This window comes from Episyrphus balteatus, chromosome 3 (genome assembly GCF_945859705.1).
Source record: "Episyrphus balteatus chromosome 3, idEpiBalt1.1, whole genome shotgun sequence".
In the NCBI taxonomy this organism is placed as follows: Eukaryota; Metazoa; Arthropoda; class Insecta; order Diptera; family Syrphidae; genus Episyrphus; species Episyrphus balteatus.
Window position 1 is genome coordinate 52,770,564 of NC_079136.1, and position 20,075 is coordinate 52,790,638.

General features: G+C 31.5%; 1 protein-coding gene across 1 annotated transcript in view; it reads left to right on the forward strand.

Moving 5' to 3' along the window:
• Positions 1-20,075, forward strand: part of LOC129916975 (tyrosine kinase receptor Cad96Ca) — a 167,247-nt gene that overhangs the window by 54,495 nt on the left and 92,677 nt on the right. Inside the window, exons 2-3 of the mRNA XM_055997261.1 lie at positions 18,212-18,483; positions 18,559-19,473. Of these exons, the coding sequence (XP_055853236.1) occupies positions 18,212-18,483; positions 18,559-19,473 (1,187 nt within the window). The remainder of the gene's footprint in view (positions 1-18,211; positions 18,484-18,558; positions 19,474-20,075) is intronic.

Below are 20,075 nucleotides of genomic sequence, written 5' to 3' on the forward strand. Positions count from 1 at the left end.
AAAGAGATTTTATTTTTAGAGTCAAAATTACCGGTACATTCCTGCTATAATATATATGTATACCTATACAAAAATACTTACTTTTATCAGAAAACGTATTTATAACCGTAAAATTAAATAAAATGCACGACTGGGTCGCACGAACTTGTTCTTAGAGTTAAAGTTGCTTAAATTTTTAAGACTTTTTATATAGAAATAAAAAAATAAATTTCGTTTAAAAAAAAAAATAAAATAAAATCTGAAATCAAATTGCCCTCCAAAAGAAGTATGCAGTTTTGATTGATATATTAAGATGAATTTTTAGAAAACAAATTTCAAAATCGTTGGAGCCGTTTTATAAATAATTTTTTGGAAAAAAAGTTTTAAAATAAAATTGGTAGGTATGTCATTTTGTAGAAATCACTCATCAGCATCTAAAAACAAAATTTCAAAAAAATTCAATGTCCCGTTTTCAAAAATTTGATTTTTCAAAAAAAAATTTCAAATTTTTTTTTTAAATCCAAAAATTATTTGTTTGAAAATTTTATTTTTGGCTTATATTTAAATTATATAAATGCTTCGTCACAAAAAGTTTCGTTGAAATAGAAAAAGAAGTTTCGGAGATAATCGGATTTGAAAAAAAAAAAAACGGTTCTATGGCAGGTACCATTAATAATGATTTTCAAAAAAAAAATTTTTCATCAAAAGATAAACCTTAGCTTAAAACTAACATTTGAATTTTTTAAACAAAATCGTTGGAGCCGTTTTCGAGATATTTGAATTTTACTAAAATCGGTATATGACAAGTAGGGGAGAAGGGGGTACATTTGACACTTAGTTTTTAAAGGTCTGTATTTTCGAAAACTGTTAATTTTTTCCAATATTTTGTTTTGTATTTGATTTATTGACTATTCAAGATTATACTAACAGTAAATAATTTTGTTTTACCATATTACAACATTTAAAAAAATAATGTTTTCCTAAAAAGTCATTTTGTCAAAAGTGCCCCGTAACCGGGACACATTTGACTTTAAAAGGGGTACATTTGACAATGGTGGATTAAACCCAACATCGTGTGCATTATATTTTTAAAACTATCAGCGAATCTTGCTTGTCTATTGTTTAATTAGAAAAAAAAAAAATTTTTTGGTTTTAAACAATCTACTAAACAATATAACGAAAAAAAAAATCAAAAAAATTATTTTTTAAAAAGAAGAAGAAAAAACAAAAAACCATAAAATATTTCAAAAAATCTCTCCATTTAAATCTTAATCAAAATTAATCGATTTATTTTTAAATTCCCCAAAATCAACGTAAGACTGTGCCCACATTGCAAAAGTCAAAGGTGCCCCGAAGGAGCCACAGAACTGTTTTTCTTTTTTTTTCAATAACTAATACTATTTTTTTACAAAGCTGGTTTTAAATTACTTAATTTTAAGCTTAGTGCTATCAAAATATTGATTCACCATAAAAAAAAACTGTTTTATTAGGTTCAGAAATCGCTTACATACCGGTGGTCAAAAATTAGATCAGAAATACAGAAAAAAAGTGGTACTTCGCGAAAAGTTAATGAAAGACTGCGAAATTTCGCAAAATTTCTTTAAATCAAACTAAGCTTCTTTCTTCATCCAAACTATTGTTAATTAAGGGCACGATCATACCGAAAAACACAAAGTCAAATGTGCCCCGGTGTCAAATGTACCCCCGCTTACCCTACCGTTATTTTTGGTCCAAAAAAAATTAATTCCAAAAACCCCTCTGGAGAGTCGCCAAATAACGCTACATGCCAAGTTTGACATCAATCGGTCTATCCGTTTAGGCTGTAGCTTCGTTTACAGACAGACAGACTGACAGACTGACGGACTTCCGGGACGCACTTTTTTGGCATTCTCTACCATCGTAATGTCATGGAAAAATGTTTTCACAACTTTTTTTTTTGTACGAATGCATAACTTGATATATAGTCCTATATCGCAATTAAAAAAGGAATGAATTTTTCGAAAAACACATTTTTTTGGTTCAAGACCATATCAAAAGTTTTTGAAATAAAATTGAAAAATTGTTTTGTTTAGGAAACTACTTTATTTTTCTAAAACGGTTTTCGATTTTGTTTTTAATTCTTTCTATAAGACACCAGATTTAAAAAATCGTTTCTATATCAAAACCCTTTAAAACGATGTTCTCACAGGATAAAAAGCAAATTTTATATGCATATTTTGTATGATTTATTTTTTTTATTTTGTTTTTTTAGATTAAAATAAAATTATTGTTAAACTAAAATTAGATCATTTGTGATATAATACATTCATCAAATTTTGGCCAAGAATCTTTTGTATCTAAAAAAAAATATCGAAGCTCATAGAAAGAACTAGGCGGCTCTGGTACAAAGCGAAAAATAATATAAAACACTGATTTTTCACTGAAAATTTTGTTTTTTAGCATTCAAATAGAATTGCCGAGTGTATTTTTCTGGTAGCACCAAGCGTTAATTTTTAGATATGTATTAGTATCAAAGCCTATAATCCTTAAATATTATACATTTTGTGTCAAAAACTAATTTTTTTGTGTTTCACATCATTTAAATAGGGCCAAGTACTGGTTCCTATTACAGACATCTGTCCACATTTTTTATAAAAAAAAAATCTGAACCGAAATTGTATTTATTATAATGCCTTATTATTTTTTTTTTTTAATTATAATTTTTCTGTGTAGAAAAAATATTTTTTTTGATAAGTTTTCAATCGATTAAATTAATATTATTTATAGAATTAAATGAATTATGATGACAAATCCGAAAAAAGTTCTTTCTGCTCTGTTTGTCTCCATGTCTCAATCTCGAATTACAGAAAAAACTTTGCTTCAAACTTGGTAGTTCAGTGCTTTGCACCAGAGGATATTGAAAGGGCATTGCAATTCTGTTTAGAACTTAAATTAACAAGCTTACCATAATATGACCACAATGGAAAAATTGTTTTTCTCAAAATATCGAAAATATTTTCTTATTTCGGAAATAAAAAAAATATATTTTTTGAACTATTACTAATGGTAGGTATTATAAAACCGTTTTCCTAATTTTGCCTGACTTTCACCTAAACGATTAAACTGATTTTAATGAATATATTTGTACGAACACATTTTAGTAATTTTGAAATTAAGAAAATTAAAAAAAAAATTAATTTGAATTTTTTATTAAAAAAAATTCAACATATTTTTCTAATTTGGTTCAAAACGGTATTTAATATTTAATTTGTAGGTATTAATGTTGATGATTGCTTTGATCAACATTAAACCAACAGAATTTTTACTAAACCACTCAAACGATTTAATTATGCATCTAACCTTTGTTCATATTATTAAAATAATAGGTCTTAAACAATAACCCGCTTAAAATAATGAAAAACTAAAGTTACATAAATATTAAAGAGGGTTAAAATATAAAAAGGGGGGAAATAATTTTTTTTTTTTTTTCAAAAAGGATTATGGTAATTTTATTAATCGAAACCTTTGATGGACTAGGACATTGGACGAGGGTTATATTAAAAAGGGTGAATATGTTACGTTGAACATGTATTAACCTACTGATACTATTTTTTGTTGTTGACATAAGCTTTTTTTTTTTTGTTATTTTATTCTGACATGCTATTAAAGTAATGAGTTCTTAGAAACCATACGACATGGTAGTTCCATTACGGTAATTGGACAAGATAATCAGGCAATATTCTAATGACATATTTATATGTGACCTAAAAAAAATCGACAAATTCTTGAAAATACTAAAAAAAGGATTTACTTAAATTTTGTCACAAAGTGGAGTCAATTTATGGCAGATTGAATAGTTTCTACAATTAAATGAAGACAAAACTATTTTATAGAAACTAAAAAGCTTACTTTGTTTCAAAGTTTCTTCAAAGTGCACAAAGACATTAATTTATAACATTTTTGAAATTTGTAAATTTTATGTTTCAAAGAAATGACTCTTGGTCTCTTTCTGATGAATTCTTTAGCCTCCTCAATAAAACATTATTTATTTCGTATTTATTGAAGCTCAATCATGCAACACCATAAACTTACCTGAAGGTATTTTGCTCGAATGAATTCAACATAAATTCAAAAACTACTAATAAATCCAATTTACCAATAATTTCTCTATACCTTTACCTACCTATAAGCTGAGGGTCAAAAGAAAAAGGCCAGCTTGTTTCGGTTCCGTACCTATGACTACTCTGCAGCTATATAATAAATATATAGTGCTGATTAAACTGTTGGAATCCTTCCAAAAATAGTTGAAACTTCGAAAATTTTGCCAAGGACATAACTCGCTTTGTGTATTGCATGCATAAGTGTATTCACTGCATTGCATCCATAGTTTCCAATATCCGATATGTTCAATGTTCATATGCGAGAGGTAAGCTCAAAATACAACCCGAAAACCCAACCTTAGCAACGTTATACCGAGCAACAAATTCATGTTACCTGTACCGACCTGGTACACTGTGGAAGCTGGGAACTGAAGCCCCTTCAAAGTTATCCACAAATCAACCCCAAAAAATACCATGTCAACTTAAGGCCTTTTAGTGTACAGTGTACCTGCAACACGACGACGACAACGAGGGTGATGTATTCGGTAACCATGAAGCCATAGAGAGCGATAGTGGTCGGTATACCAACCTCTACTGCTGCCTTCACCATAACCACACTTATACACAAGTAAGATCTCAAAATCGATCAATTTATGCTCACATTGCAAATGTGGAATCATCATCATTGCGAAATGCACTGCTATGCGACAAGTGTGCAGAATCAGAGGCACATCAGGATATATGGGAACTGCTGCAGCATCAGATGTGTGCATTCATGCAAAACTTTTATATGTACGACCGACGACGACGAGTGTACGAGGTACGAGAGGTGCCTTCTATACTAGTGTTTTCTGGTTCGGTATACGGTTTGATTCGACAACCAGTTTTTACCATAAGCAGCAGCAGCAGCATCAGAAGCAACAAACATGCAACAACAACAAGAACAACAACAATTTGTATGGCTCTTTGCGGAGTAATTATAGACGGCAGACAAGGCCAGCACCTTGAACTAAATCAAGAAGCTTCACAGCATGATGGGTTCGCCTTGAGTGTATGTCCCGCTTCAGTCTCCCCCCGCCAGCAATCCAAATCCTTTGAGTTCAGGTATCCATTGGTAACCGTAACACACGAAGAGAGAGAGAGAGAGAGAGAGAGATGTGCATAATAATATATGCAAAGCAAAATCAATTTCAGCGGGGAAGGTCGAACTAATCGTAAAAGAGTCCGGGTCAATTCGACAAAGGCCTTGAGCTTTGCTCCAGCACAATGTGCCCTAAAGCACGTTTTGCGAAACAAACAGTGTCGTGGAAAAATTAATATAATGAAATGAAATAAAATATAAATTTAATTTATTTCAATTTAATCATTTATATACGGAGAAGAAAACCGCCTAAAAACAAGCGGTTTCCGTATTGAATTAAGTGGATTTCTGCATGGTTTTTTGCCACCATAACTTCCGTCTCAAATTAAGCGGACAGACACTCTTTATTTATTGAATGTGTAAATTTTAAAGAAATCCACTTAATTTAAGCGGAAAATCATCTTATTTTATGAGGAAATATTTTAACACAAAAAAAAAAAAAACTGCTACACTGAGGAAAAAAACAACTTAAAATCAACGAAAACCACATTGATTCAAGTATTTTTCGGAATGATTTTGGGTTGAAGACGAAAATTTTAAAATCAAAGTAGAACATCGTTAGTTTAAAGTGGTTTGCCGATATAAAACATCTTTAATCAAAGTTGTTTTAACTTTGAAAAAAGCATCAATTTATTAAAAAAAAAAAAAAAAAAAAATTGGCAGCCATCACTTTGTATCGAAACTACAACTGTTGGAGCACTAGGCAAATGGTTAACCAACCTGCTATCTCACTGCTTGAAATATGGGTGATAAAGTGCAACAAAAGCTAAAGTCAAAAGAAAAAAACAAAAAAAAATAAAAAATATCTTAGGTTTTTTCAATTTTAATTTAAAGATGTTAATGTTAGTTTTTTCAATATTAAATCAACGTTTTTAAGTACCTATTTATTTTTTGTCGGTTTTTTAAGATGATAATTAACATTTAAATGAAATTAAGTGAACCTTAAATTTAACAGAATTTAAGTGGATTACACTAATTTTAAGCGGAAATGTTTTAAGAGGGTGTGATTTCATGCAAAAGTGCTTTTAAAATCCATTTTTCTGGAAGGTCTATAATGCAAAAATTTTAGTTCACTTGATTCACAAATGTTTGGAGCTCAAGTAATCGCAAAAATTATTCAATTTGAGTTATAGGTGTGCCTCATAGTTTATAGAGCAGGCTACAGTTGATTATTTTGTATTTGGTCTTGATTTTTCTTAAAATTTAATTCTTTGTAACTGGATAAAAAAAATGTGGAAATCTATTTATTTTCCTCAGATAATAATTTTGAAAGCCTTTTCATTTTTTCTTTCCCATGTTAAATTTTGACTTTAAGGCCAATCTTCTAACTAACTAGTACCCCTTTTTTGATGATGGTTCAAGAAAACACTTAAGCAATATATCTTTCATCAGTGCGGTTTTGGGTATATTGCAAATCAAGACAAAAAAAAAAGACCTCATCGGATCGCACTAATTACACTGGTCTGCAAGGAAATCCTCCTTTAAATAAAACTAAACTTTTCTAAAGGATTTTTGTATGCTGATTCCGAATCCAAAGTCAGAATTGGCCTAGCACGTCACGTTTTTTTTTAAATATTCCCGTTAGAATATCTCAAAAACCCATTTTTTTTTTTGCTGTTTTTGAAGAAATATTTTGGCATAATGTAATCTTTTTCAATTAAAATTGTTACAGTTTATGAAAGAACTTATTTTTTCAATTTTTCAATATCTCTTTTCTTCGCCGAGATATCTTAATTTAAGTAAGTTTAGTAGATTTTGGCATATCTGATTTCTACTGACTTCTTAAAATTAATATATCTTTCTCCCTAGAACAAAAGTATACTTTTCTAATAGACTTAACTGTGTTGATTTTGAATTCGAACACAATTTTGGGTCTGCTCTGGTTTTTGAGATATAGTAGCTTTTTTGAGATTTTCTAAAAAAAAAACTTTATTTTGTGATACTTTAATGCGAATATCTCAAAATCCTGATGTGATATAATTTTTTTGACTTTGGATTCTAACTCATCACATCAAAAACTATAAAAAAAAAATTTTGCTTTTGTTTATAAGAGAAATAAATCTGAAGCTTTACAAATCAGTTTATCAAATGGTTTATTACAAATAAGATATTTCTAAATAGAAAAATAGTATTATAAAATTACAAAACACGTAAAAATTTTGTTTAATGTATTTTATTATGTTTTTTTTTTTTACATATTTGATTTTTAATTATAATTGGCGTTGATATTTTACATTTTCCTTAATTAAGGTGTTTTTGTTCATGTAATATTTATTAAAAAGTGAAGGATTTCGATATTTCTGCTTTTTTTGTCAATCAGTATTTTAAAATATGAGTAAACATTAATGTAAAAGGACATATTTGGTGTCAATCAATAGGTTATATTATGAGGAATAAGCCCTCCAAATTTGAGTTCAATGCGACAAATAGTTTTAATTTTATGCAAGTTCAAATGAATCTAAAAGGGTGATTTTTTAGAAACTACCCATATTTTTCAAAAATCATTTTTACAAAATTAGTACCTGATAGAATTTTTCTGAAACCAGATTTAGATTCAAGAAAGTCTAATCTTTCATAATATCAGAAAATTATTTGAAGGAGATATTTTTATTCGTTTAGTTTAGAAGATAGTATTTTTGGAAGCAAAAAAGTAGATTTGGACCACTGTGCGACGGTTAGTACATTGATTTAATTTGGCATGAATATTTTGTTTTATATGAATGCTAAACGAAATCTTTAGAATGTTCAAAAGCAAATCAAATAAATTTAGGGTCACTGTGGTGTATGCGTATCTATTTTTTATCTAATAACATGAAAATAGTTGATATCGACAAAATGACTTGAAGAAAATCAAATCAACCGATTTTTACTGAATTGTATTCATATTTTAGACATGATATCCTTGCAGTAAAAACACTGAATTTCCTAAAAATCTTTGCACAGTATCGTTACCAAACGCCACATATAATATTTATGCAAAACTATGAGTGTCCTTCAAACATATGTATGCAGTTGTTATCCTTTGACTGTGAGTTGTGAGTAACGAATACTTTCACATGTGTACTACAAGGAAGGACGACATAAAAAAGAAACTATTGCATGCAAATAATTCAAAGTAAAATACAACAACAACAAAAAAAAACTACAAATGCAAAAGAAATCTACATAAATCCTTCCATATAAGCATCCTTAATGTAGATTGTTTTCATTTTTAATTTATTATTTTCTCCTCTCTTTTAATTACAATTCTTCATCAACTTATGACTTCTGACATCAGAATTTGTCAACGAACCTTAAGTCGCTCACTTTCGTTTTTTTTTTGTTGATTATTTTTAGTAATGACAAATTAATAACATTCAAAGAAATATTTAGGTCAATGTCGTGTCAAAGTCCTTGGATTACATTATATTATATCAAATTCGGTGTAGGTGGGTGATGTTAACCGCTCGCACCAAAGTTATAGTCAACAAACAAACTCAACTAACTGTGATTTGTATCTATACACAAGACCAAAGCGATACCACAATTAATCATAATCTCATCGTTTCCATCAACACTGTTGGTTGTAAGCTTGTTTATCGTGTCGTTGTCTTGTGGTCGTCATCATGATGTTGTCAAAGGAGAAGCTTTGTCATCAAACTGTTTAAACCATATTTTGACCTCCCCTTTCCACCCACACACACACACCTGGGTGCTTTCATCTTGAAATTGTATCGTTTAATCACAGATATCTTTTATTAGCTCAGCTGCCACCGCGCGCACCGCAGACGCCGACAATCTATAGCATCATCATCATCATCATCATCTTCACATTTCAAAGAAACAAGGAATTTCTGAAGCAATTGACCTGACAACATTTTTGTGCTAAGTTAGCAATCGTGTTGAAAGATTATTATTAGGTAGAAATTGGTAAGACATGGAGAAAGGGGAGGGGGACGGGACAATCGCACATGATATTTTTTCTGCCCACGTCGTCGCTGTTGTAGTTAGGGAGAAGTTTTTTTTTCTTTTTTGTTTGCAACAAAATTTCTCGTAACATACAGATGCTGACACAGACTCTTAATCAACACACACGACCCGACAAAAGTTGGTAAGAGTAAAACATACACAGAAATTGTGTGTGTTTGAACTCTGGTAATGAAATCAGAGCTGGGAATTTTTGAAAGACTTTGCCAATAAATGTCAAGTTCATAGTTACGCAATAATAGTTAGTTGGACGGTAATTGCCACTTGATTGATTTTTGGGGGAAGTAATAATTTTGCAGAGAATGTACATATGTAGGTGTTTTTTATGTGTGTGTGTGTGGTAATTCAATTATTTTGTAATTGGAAGAAATATTGGTTCTTTATTATGGGAGTAGGCTCAATTATGAAGACTTTAAGAAATGTGTTCTTCAATTATATTTTGTTTACCTAAAATTGAAGGTCTTTACTTAAATAGATTTCGTGATACCCCGAGTAAAAATGAAATTCCACTGCACCACGTCCGCACCAATTTTTGACCACCGCTCCACGTCTGCACCATTTCATTTGGGAAAAATGAAAAAATATGAAAAAAATTCACTGCACCACTACTGCACCATTTAATTTTGAATGAAAAATTTGGTGCACCACGATTGCACCACGACTGCACCACGACTGCAATACGACTGCACCACGACTGCACCACGTCTGCACCATTTCATTTTGAATGAAAAATTAAGTGCATCACCGCCCGCACCACGACTGCACCATGATCAAAAATTCTATTCTCGTAATTATACAAATGTTTAAGTCGTCTTCAAAGTTATTTTGGCTTAAGAACCAAATTGCCAGTTCGTTCAAACATGACTTGGTTGTCGAGAGACTTGAAAGTGCTCTGGATACTCAGGTTTGAATCTCCTTCTCGATAGCGGTGGTGCACTGAAATTTTCCGCCAAACGGCGGTGGTGCAACTGTGGTGCAGCGCGGCGGTTTTTTTTTTTTTTTTATGTGAAACATTCAATTTCTATTTTTACTCGAGACATCCTAGCTGGATTAAAGGTTAAATCAAGCTTTTTTGCTCCTTATATGAAGAAACTCCACCTCTTTGACTATAAGGTGTGAATTAATAAATATTCATTCGTTCCTTTTTAACATCCAGATGGCACATGGAAATTGTTTAAAAAAGATTTCATGCATCTTGTTCCTTTGCCTCCAAGCACCATAATGTCATCGTTCTTCGTTATCGTCGTCACCTTAGAGTCGTGCCTTCGTAGTCGTCGTCGTTGTCTTCTCCTTATTTCTTACTTAAAAGCTGATCTAAAAGAGGAGCTCTTCTTTCGTTTTTCACACAATGCACATTTGCATCACTCATGTCGCCTTTGCACACACACTTTCACTATCTTTTTTTACTTTGGGATGAAAAATAAGAAATGCTTTGTTTCTTGTCATTCACTTTCCATTGAACAGAAGAAGAAAAAAAAAATGAATAACAGAGAAGTAGAAAGGTGAAAAAAAAAAAATAAATAGGGAGAGTCCCAAAGGTAGTAAAACGATACGCGATGACGATGTCGGATTTTAAACATTTTTAGTGGATCAGTCAGTCTGCTGACACAAATATTTTTCAATATGCAATCTACAACCATGTAGTGACTGCACTGCAGCAGCAGTTGTATGTATGAATGCGTCTCTTGAGTGAACAAAATGCATCATATTCGTTTATTTTATTTTGTTTTTGAGTTTTATTTCTTTTTTTTTTTGTATTTATGAATGAATCATTTTTTTCTTTAGTGAGGCAAATAAATTTAAAAAAAAACGTCTTTCAGAGCAGGAGTGGAATTAGAGCCACTTGGAATCTGGTAACTTTGATACCGAGCCTTGTTTGAACAGTTTTTATTCAAATTGAATAATTTTTTGATGAATAAAACCATTTTTCTTAAGATGGTAGGCAGGAACTGGTTAATTTAGGACCCTCTATAATTGTGGAAAAAAACTTAAGACCCTAAAAATTTGCATCAGCTCAATATTGTTGGAAGACATATTGGATTATCAATTCGAAATTGTCTGATTAGCAGTTGGTTTAGTTGAGACCTTATAAATTTTTGGATGCAAACTCAAAACTCTAAAACTTTGTATCATTTTATACAGATTATATCTTTAAATTGTAGAATTTTTAGCACAAATCAAGTGGATTTTATACATAAAAGTGGCTGGATATCTTAGGACCATAGGAATTATCGAAAAACCTCAGAATCAGTCAAATTTTCATCAGTTTCTATAGTTTTTGTTAACTCCAGAGGTATGTATGTATACGAAGTGGATTTTTCGCAAAAAAAATCGTTGAATAGCAATTGCAAACAATGGGACCTCTGTATTTTTGGAAAGCCCCAAGGCCCTCAAAAATTGAATCAATTTTAAGAGGTTTTGTTTTAAACTACAGAATTTGTAGTAGGTATATGGGTTTTTCAAATGAAATTGGGTGGTAAGTAATTCATAACCGTGAAACCCTCTGTGTTTTTCAAAATAAAGTCAGGATCAGGACCCTATACATTATTATTACTTTCAACAGGTTTTTAGTTTTAACTGGATACTTTGTGATTATTATATTGAGTTTTTTTCAGAAAAAAGTAGCTGGATAGCTACTGAAACTCTTTGGACCCTCTGTGATTTTGGAACACTCACAGGACTTTCTTAAATTTTTATCAGTTTTAACATTTTTTTATTTTTATACTTCAATTTTTATATCAGTTTCAATTTTTTTTTTTAATTTCAACTGCAGAGCTTGTAGTAGATATAGAACTTTGCACTACCTATATAATTTTGGGACCCAATGAATTATTAGAAGAATAGTGTTTAATCTAAACAATAGAATTTGAGGTAAATTGAGTTAATTTTTTTAAAGATAGTGTCTAGGTAGGAATGGGTTACCTTTGATACCTCTACATTTGAAAACAATCTTAGGACCCTACATATTTAAATCCGTTTCTGCAGTATTTTATTGTATTTGTTGTGGCAGATGCAGTGGATTTTTCATAAGAGAGTCGCTGGTTAGCAATTGGTTACTTTGAGACCCTATGCATTTTGAGAAACAAACAAAAATTTGCATCGGTTTCAATTGTGTTTGTCTGGATCTGTTTGATTTGAGTTGATTTACTTAAATTTGGTGCCTCATTAGGAATGGATAACCTTGGGACTCTTTGTGTGTTTGGAAAAGATAAACTGAAGACCCTAAAAATTTTCATCAGTTTAATTTGTTTTTTTTTTTTTAACTACAGACATTTTGGTAATGTAGCACAGCAATGTAGCTAGCTGGAATTCTTCGGACCCTATCTGATTTCGGAAACACATTCAAGACCCCATAAACTTTCATCAGTTTAAACATTTTTCTTTTTTAACTGCGGTATACGTGAAAGAGAGATTGTATAAGAGAAGAGATTTCATAAGAAAATAGTTTAAGTCATTGGTAGCATTGGGACCATATGAATTTTTAGAAACAAAGTCAATATTCTTTAAATTTTAATCAGTTTCAATAGTTTTTTTTTTTTTAACTCCAGAGTTAAGGAAGACGTAAAGGTTAGTCTTAAACTGTGTAATTGACATAAATAAAGTTGATCTGTCTTTAGATGTTGGCTAAATTAGAATAAGTAACCTTCGACCCTTGGCATATTTGCTAACGAACTCAGGAAACTTACAAATTTTGTTCGTTTTTGGAGAATTTAAAGTGTTTCATAAAGATGGATGTGGTGGGTCATTAACTGATACCTAATGGTAACGTTTGGATCGTATCTATTCTATAGAGGGTAATATTGGGACCCTCTGTTTGTTTAGAAATACACTTTCTTAATTTTCATTAGTTTCAACAGTTTTTTACTGCTAACTTAAAGACTTGGGATAAATGGAAATTTTTTTAAGATGGTGAATTTCTAGGAACCCGGAAATTTGAGACCCTACGTAATTTAAGACAGAAAACTAGCTCTATCTTTATTTATCTTTAGATAAATGAAAGTTGTTAACTTTTTAAGATTGAGACTGGTTATGAATTGGTAACTTTTTTACCATATAAAATTACTCAATTGTTAAAATCTTAAAAAATGCAAAATGAGGTTAAAGTAAGTTTTCGAAAGATAACGGATTTTCGACCTAGGTAATATGTTTAAACCTAAACAGATGGCGCCCTGCCTTGCACGTTTTCATTTTTTTAAAGGCGTTTATCTCAAGAAATACATTCAATACCTTTGAGATATGAGGGTAAAAAAAGCTTCTTGCATAACGGATGGTTGCGTTTTATGAATCCAGTTTCCCCGAATAAAATGACTGACAAGAGTTCAGTATACAAGAAAAAAAAAATGCAAATATTCAGAGAAAAATTCAGGAGCAACAAAGGACAAATAAAAAAAAAAAGTAAACGTAAATAAATAAACATAAGAAAGCTAACACAAAAAAAAAATAAAATTTTGTTTCACTTTTTCTATTTTTTTTTTTTTCTATACAAATTTTTATGCTTAACTTATTCCCAGCTCATGTGGAGAGCAAAGCAAAATCTCTGGCAACCGGGAAGGCAAAAAAACGGTTCACCCAGGATATGTATAGTTATAAACTCAGTTTTGTGTGTGCATAGAAGGATTTTCATTTCTGGAGCACATTTTATTTTATGATGGGAAAATAAAGAAGCTGCGATGGTATATGGTTGTGATGTGGAATTGGGTTGGGGTGTTAAAAAGTTAGGTAGCAGTTTCATAGAGTGAACTGTGTGGTATACCTCTAGGTACCTTGGGGAAGAGTCTTCACAGACGACGTCGCTCGTCGTCGTCGTCTCCGTTGTCGGTCGTGAGAGTGAATTACCTGTATATGTGATATAGAACCTGTTGACCTGGGTGTAGGAGGTGCGAGTAGCATATATACCATACGAATTTGAATGCCATCATATCAAAGTCGTGGTTCTTCTGGTTCTAGTCCCAGAGGAGTTTTATTCATAGAGAGAAGAATTTTTCAAAAAAAAAAAAAAAAAAAACTTCTATGAAAGCGTGTGTTTGCCTTTAGAAAAAAGAGGAATACCATTAAATCTCGAAATGGAGTCTGTTGACTTCTTTCGCTACTTTTTCTAGGGATTTTTTTTTTCTATAGAATCTGCGTGTACTATATCATATCAGGAGGGATGTAGGTATAAATGTGTGTTGGTTGGTTAATAGTTTTGATAAAGTATAACAAAATAAATAGAAAAAAAAACTTTAACTTTTATTTCAAAAATATGTGTGTTTATAAAAAAAAAAATAACCAAACACACATGAAACCCAATTTACTTTGTGGATTTCTGTTTGAAATAAGTTTTTGTTTGTTTTTTGAAATTTTTTAGTTTTTGTTTGGATGTTTTGAGGTATTTTTTTTAAGAAAGTATCAAACTGACTTTGAAGCATATTTTTTGTTTATTTTTTCATGTTCAGTTATTTTTGTTGAAATATTTTTTGACACAAGATAAAAGTTAATTGAAAATGAACGATAGTATCTATGCATTGAAAAGCATGCTAGTGTTGCTTTGAGCTGCATGTTTGTTTGTGATTTTTTGTATAAGCTTTTATGCAAGATGAAGTTTTCTAAAGGATTTTTTATGAGTGGTGTGGAGAAAGGTAGATAAATTTAATCAAATTTGTTCAAAGATTTTATTTTATATATTCTTAAAAGGTAAAATAACTCTTTTCAAAAATGAAGATGTTTGCTTAGAAGTTATTTATTTTGGTTATAAAATTAAATGATATAGCAAACCATGCCAAACAGTTTTGAAGACTTGTTTGTTAATGAAAAACTGTGAAACTGAAGTTGGACTGGGAAGAAAAAAAGAGCGTAGTAAAATTTCTTTTTTCTATAAATCGCTCATTTATTGCAACAACGACCTTTAAAAAAAACATATTTGGAAAAAAAAAATATAATTTTTGAGACCTTATACCTAACACTGGGCAACAAGGATTTTGTTTTAGAAAGTTTTACGAGTTTTTAACAAAGGTATTTGGTCAAACAATTTCTATCAGCTCGCTTTTTGAGATAATCTCGTTACAAAATCGTAATAATCGATACTTTGCTACTTTGTAAGAATTTCCCTAGCTAATAGTGTTTTTTCGTAATAAAATCTCAGTAATCGATTTTTTGCTGTCTTTTTTCAGCATTCCCCTAGCTTACAGTGGTTTTGATTCAGGAACAAAATAATATGTTTTGAGTTTCCTAAACTCGGATCCAAATTGTTTTATTAGCTCGCGTTTTTGAGATATTGCCGTTATAAAATCGCAATAATTGATTTTTTTGTTTCTACTTTTCAAGTACATTGGTACCAGAGCTGATAGCAAAAAAACTGAGGGGCAGATTAGAAATCAGTGATGCCATATTAATAAAGCACTTTTAAGAAATTTCATAAAACATAAAAAAGGTGTAATTTTGTTGACCAGTGTAATCCAATTTTGTCATATCTTGTTAGAGTGGATGTGAATTATATATTATATAAATAATGAAATTATTTTAAGATAAGGGAATAGTTTTTTGAGTAGCAGAATATTTTTGCTGCATTATTGTTACTAGTAAATGGTCTTTGTTTTTTTTTTTTTTCGTTGAGGTTCATTTTAGTAAATATGAAGGAAGTAGGGAACTTTATGGTTTATTGGGTAGTTAATCTACTCACCTAATGTTTATTATAGTACGTCAATTGCAAAAACTCACCTGAAAATAGTAAAAATAAGATTTTTTAATATAATAGAATTTTATATAATACTTTAAGTTCATTTAAAAAGGTAATGTCATTGAATTAACTCTTGTTTTGTTTTACAAAATAAGTGTGGATCAAAAATTTAAACTCCCAAAGACAAAAAAAATAGAAAATGTTTAAGAATTCAAAGAGATTCTCATAATCATATCAACAAAATATTATTTTTAATAGTGTTTTTTCAATACACTCACTTTCATCTAATTGAAACAAAAGAGCTGATGTACAAACTTAAGACAGTAAAATATTTCTATTATATTGCAATTTTCGGAGTAAACTTAAGGTTGGGCGGTATTCAAAGTCAATATTCTATTTTTATGAACGTTTCCCTTGTTCAAAAAAAAAAACATCTGCACACCATAATTTCAAAACTAAAAACTAAACTAAAATCAATTTTTTCTAAAAGGTGCCTCATCAACACTTACGTTTTGTAAGGATCTAGAACCACAAGAGCGTACTTTTTTTCCTATTTTGAGGATATCATAAAATAAAATCGATAATGTGGTTTCTATACTTTAAATTTCATATAGCTTGACTTAACCTAACTGCAAGTTGAAGGGGTAGTTTTTTTTTTAGCAATTTCTATGACTACATTTTTAACATTAATAACCACCCCATTATCGATTTTCTTAAGCCTAAAATCGAAAATATATCCTTACATATATAATGTGGTTCAAAAAGGCTTTTTGTAAGCTTATCCTTATTTTTTACATGTAAATTAGTTTCCTACAAAAAAAAGTGTGATATCAAAGGTGCCAAAAAGCTTTCTTTATTTTTTTTTTTTTTTTTCAAATAAAACCAAACCTCATTAGGGACACATTTTCTCTCTAGTTTATTGAAATTAGTTTAGATCCCCCCCTCCACTTTTACAAGCCTTTTTAATATGATTAAAAAAAAAAACCCAAAAACCCCACCATTCATTCACAATTCTCTCTCTCTCTATGTTTAACTTACCTAAATGAATTAAAACCAATTAATCAAAGACAGGTATTTATTTCCTTTTTTTTTGTGTGTGCCTTTCTTCCAAACCATCCAACCCCTTAATCCATAGAATTTCTTTAATCAGCACACATAAATACTCACTCACACAAACACACACACAGTTAAAAACACCATTCATTGAAATTCTTTTGTGAATGATTTTCAAAGTCCATGCTATAATAACCCTAAATGAGTGAAAGCCCCAAACTCCCCTCTTTTTTGTTGCCTTTGTGAAATTTAACAGAAATTTTGAACATCGTATACGCCACAGGGAAACGAGCAAAAAAAAAAAAAAATTCTACACTCATCTACCCTTAAATTAACCTGGACACGTTCAAAGCTTCAACTGATGATATGGTTTCTCCCCCTTATTAGTGTTTTGTGAATTTCTTTTTTTTTTTTTTGTAAAGTAAAAAAAAAACCACAACTTTTCTGCATAATTATATGCGGTTAGTTTTGTTTTTCTTGTGCTTTCACAGTTTTTATCCTACGGAAATCATCGCTCGCTATAACCCAGGTCATAGCTTTGGAGATGAAAATTTGCAAGTCGACTTAAAGGGCTTCGTTAAAATACGCGAGACACCAGCTCAGACTGACGGGCCCAGATGGATGAGTGCAAAACAAAAAGTGTATAAATTCTAACCCCTCCCTCGTTCATATCCGCACATCCTGGCACACAGGCAGGTTCACCATCAGCTCATTCTTCTTAAATTATAAATGCCTTTTGCCAGATTGCCGGAATGAATACGGATTAAAGGGCTTTACAAGGATTCCAGAATAAATTGAGGTGTTCACTTTTTTTTTTCTCTCTCTTCTTCTTTTGTTTTATTTTGTATCGTCGTCGCCACCAACCAACGTTGCCCGGCTGCTATATGTTCATGCAAGTTGTGGCACGAAGTGAAAGTCTTAACTAACTAACTCGAAACTTCAATTCTCTTCCTCTGCCCCGAGCAAAAATATCCTCTTCCACATAGGACCAAAGCCATCCAGCACCATTAGCCAAGGCGAAAGGATGTTCATGGAATAAAAATCGCCTTTAATCAGCATTTGTCTTCCAATTTTTTTTTCTTTTTTTGTATAGGTACGTGTATGTGTGCAAGAACCACACTCTCTCCTCTGTCTCTGACACACGGTCCAAATTAACCAATTTCTGGCGCCCAACGTGCACCAGCTGCATCCACTTAGAACGAAACTATTCTCTCTTTTCTACCCTCTCTCGTGGTAGCAACAAAAAAAAAGTTCTGTTTTTTAATTTAACCAAGTCGTCCTGTGTAGTTTGCACATTTTTTTTTTCTCAACTTTCCAATTTTTTTGTATCCTTTCCAGCAACAAGTCAGAATTCATTACTGAACACACCTCCTGTTATGTACGTGGATCGGAATTGGCGTATTTCTGAAACAGAGGAAGTCGGTTCGGTGATAGCGAGAGTGCGGGCCGATGACGCCGAACATGATTTGCTGCAATTCGACCTGGAGCCACATTTCCATGACAACTATGCTAATCCCAACCAACCTGGAACGACCGTCCATGATGGATTACCATTTCGGATCGATCCGAATACAGGAGTTGTTTACTTGAACGAAAGTCTTGCAGGACGAGTAAGTATTATTTTGTTTTTGTTTGTATTCTTGGAAAAAGAAAACTAAACTTTGCATATTCTCCATTATTTCCAGGGTGGCCAAAACTTTTTTCTCTACATCACTGTTTCGGATGGCCAATTAACGGCTAAAAACGAAGTTTACGTCAATATTTATGCTCGCAACGATAAGAACATGTACGGTTCACATCCGCCATCAATTTCACAAGCTGCCAGAAATATTTCACAATTCCTGCCACCATTTCACATGCTACCGGGTGTGCAATCGCTTCGAGATCAAACAGCTGGCATTAGATTTCCAACGAATAATCTTCCGCCTGGTTTCGGAACTAACAATGTTTACCAACCAGGTCCTCAATATCCTCCTGTTCCAGTTAACAATCATCATCAACAACAGGAACAACAACAAACTTCTACAAGCAAGGATTCTGAGAATGATGAAAGTCCTGAATTGATTTCGCCGCGACCAAGTCACACGGATTCGAGTACAACGCGAACCAAGTTAACGCCAGTTAGCAGCAATGTCAGCAGCTCAAAGATGAATAGTAGTTATGAAACTGGTGATGGCCAATCTTCATCATCCTCACCAACGAATAAGGACACTCCTAAGAATGGAAATGACAGAAATAGCCAACAGCAGCAGCATGAGGACAATTATGATGGGTTGTTGGTGTCAACGTCCTCCTCATCCACGTCGCATGCCATTAAAGCCATAATCCCACTGGTAATCACAGTTTGTGGAATGTTTGTGGCAGCTGGACTCATCGTTGTATTTATCTATCGGAAACGTCTGTGTGCCATTAGTAAAACTCTAAAGAAGAAGAGCAAAGCGGAAATGGCTAAAAAGTCGAATCAAAGTAATTTGAGCAGCAATCTGACTGATGACAGTCGAAATTCAATGGTGCTACAGCATTGGAATGGACCGACAGCATTTGGAAATAGATACGTGCCCTGGGAGAGGGATCAGCAGCAGCTACAGCAAATGGGAATGGTAAGTTGAAAATAATTTCTGTTTTTTTTTTTTCGTTTTAAAGCCTGCTTTTTTTCCTTTTTTTTTAATTTTTATTCTTTCTTTTTTTTTATTTTTAAAAAGAATTTTTATGATAGATTGGTGGGTAAGGGTGGACATTTTCATTGGAGTTTGGGTATACGAAGGGTAGGTAATAAAAAATAAAAAAAAAAGTTAGCAAAGTTTGATGATTAGGGGATTTTCGACCAAAAGTTTGTTTTTATAGAATCATTAAGGGCTGTTTTGTGGTGTTGAATGAAAAATCATAAAAAAAAAAGCGAAATACTCTTAAAGTCCTATTGACTTTTGGGTATCCTACAGATTGTTTTTATGATTTTTTGTTTGGGATTCAATTTTTTTTTCAATCTGCTTTTAAATAAACAGTTATTATAAGTTTTTTTTAAAGGAAAATAAGGGAGAAAAATATTCAGTTTTTTAATGACTTTTTAAAATAAATGATATTTGAAGATGGAACTGTTTAAATAGATATTATAGAATCAAGGGTCTAGTAGCCTACAAATTTAAGTGTTTTTGGTTGGGCTTACGATCTGCAGAAAAAAAAAATGGTACCGTTTTTTTTTAAG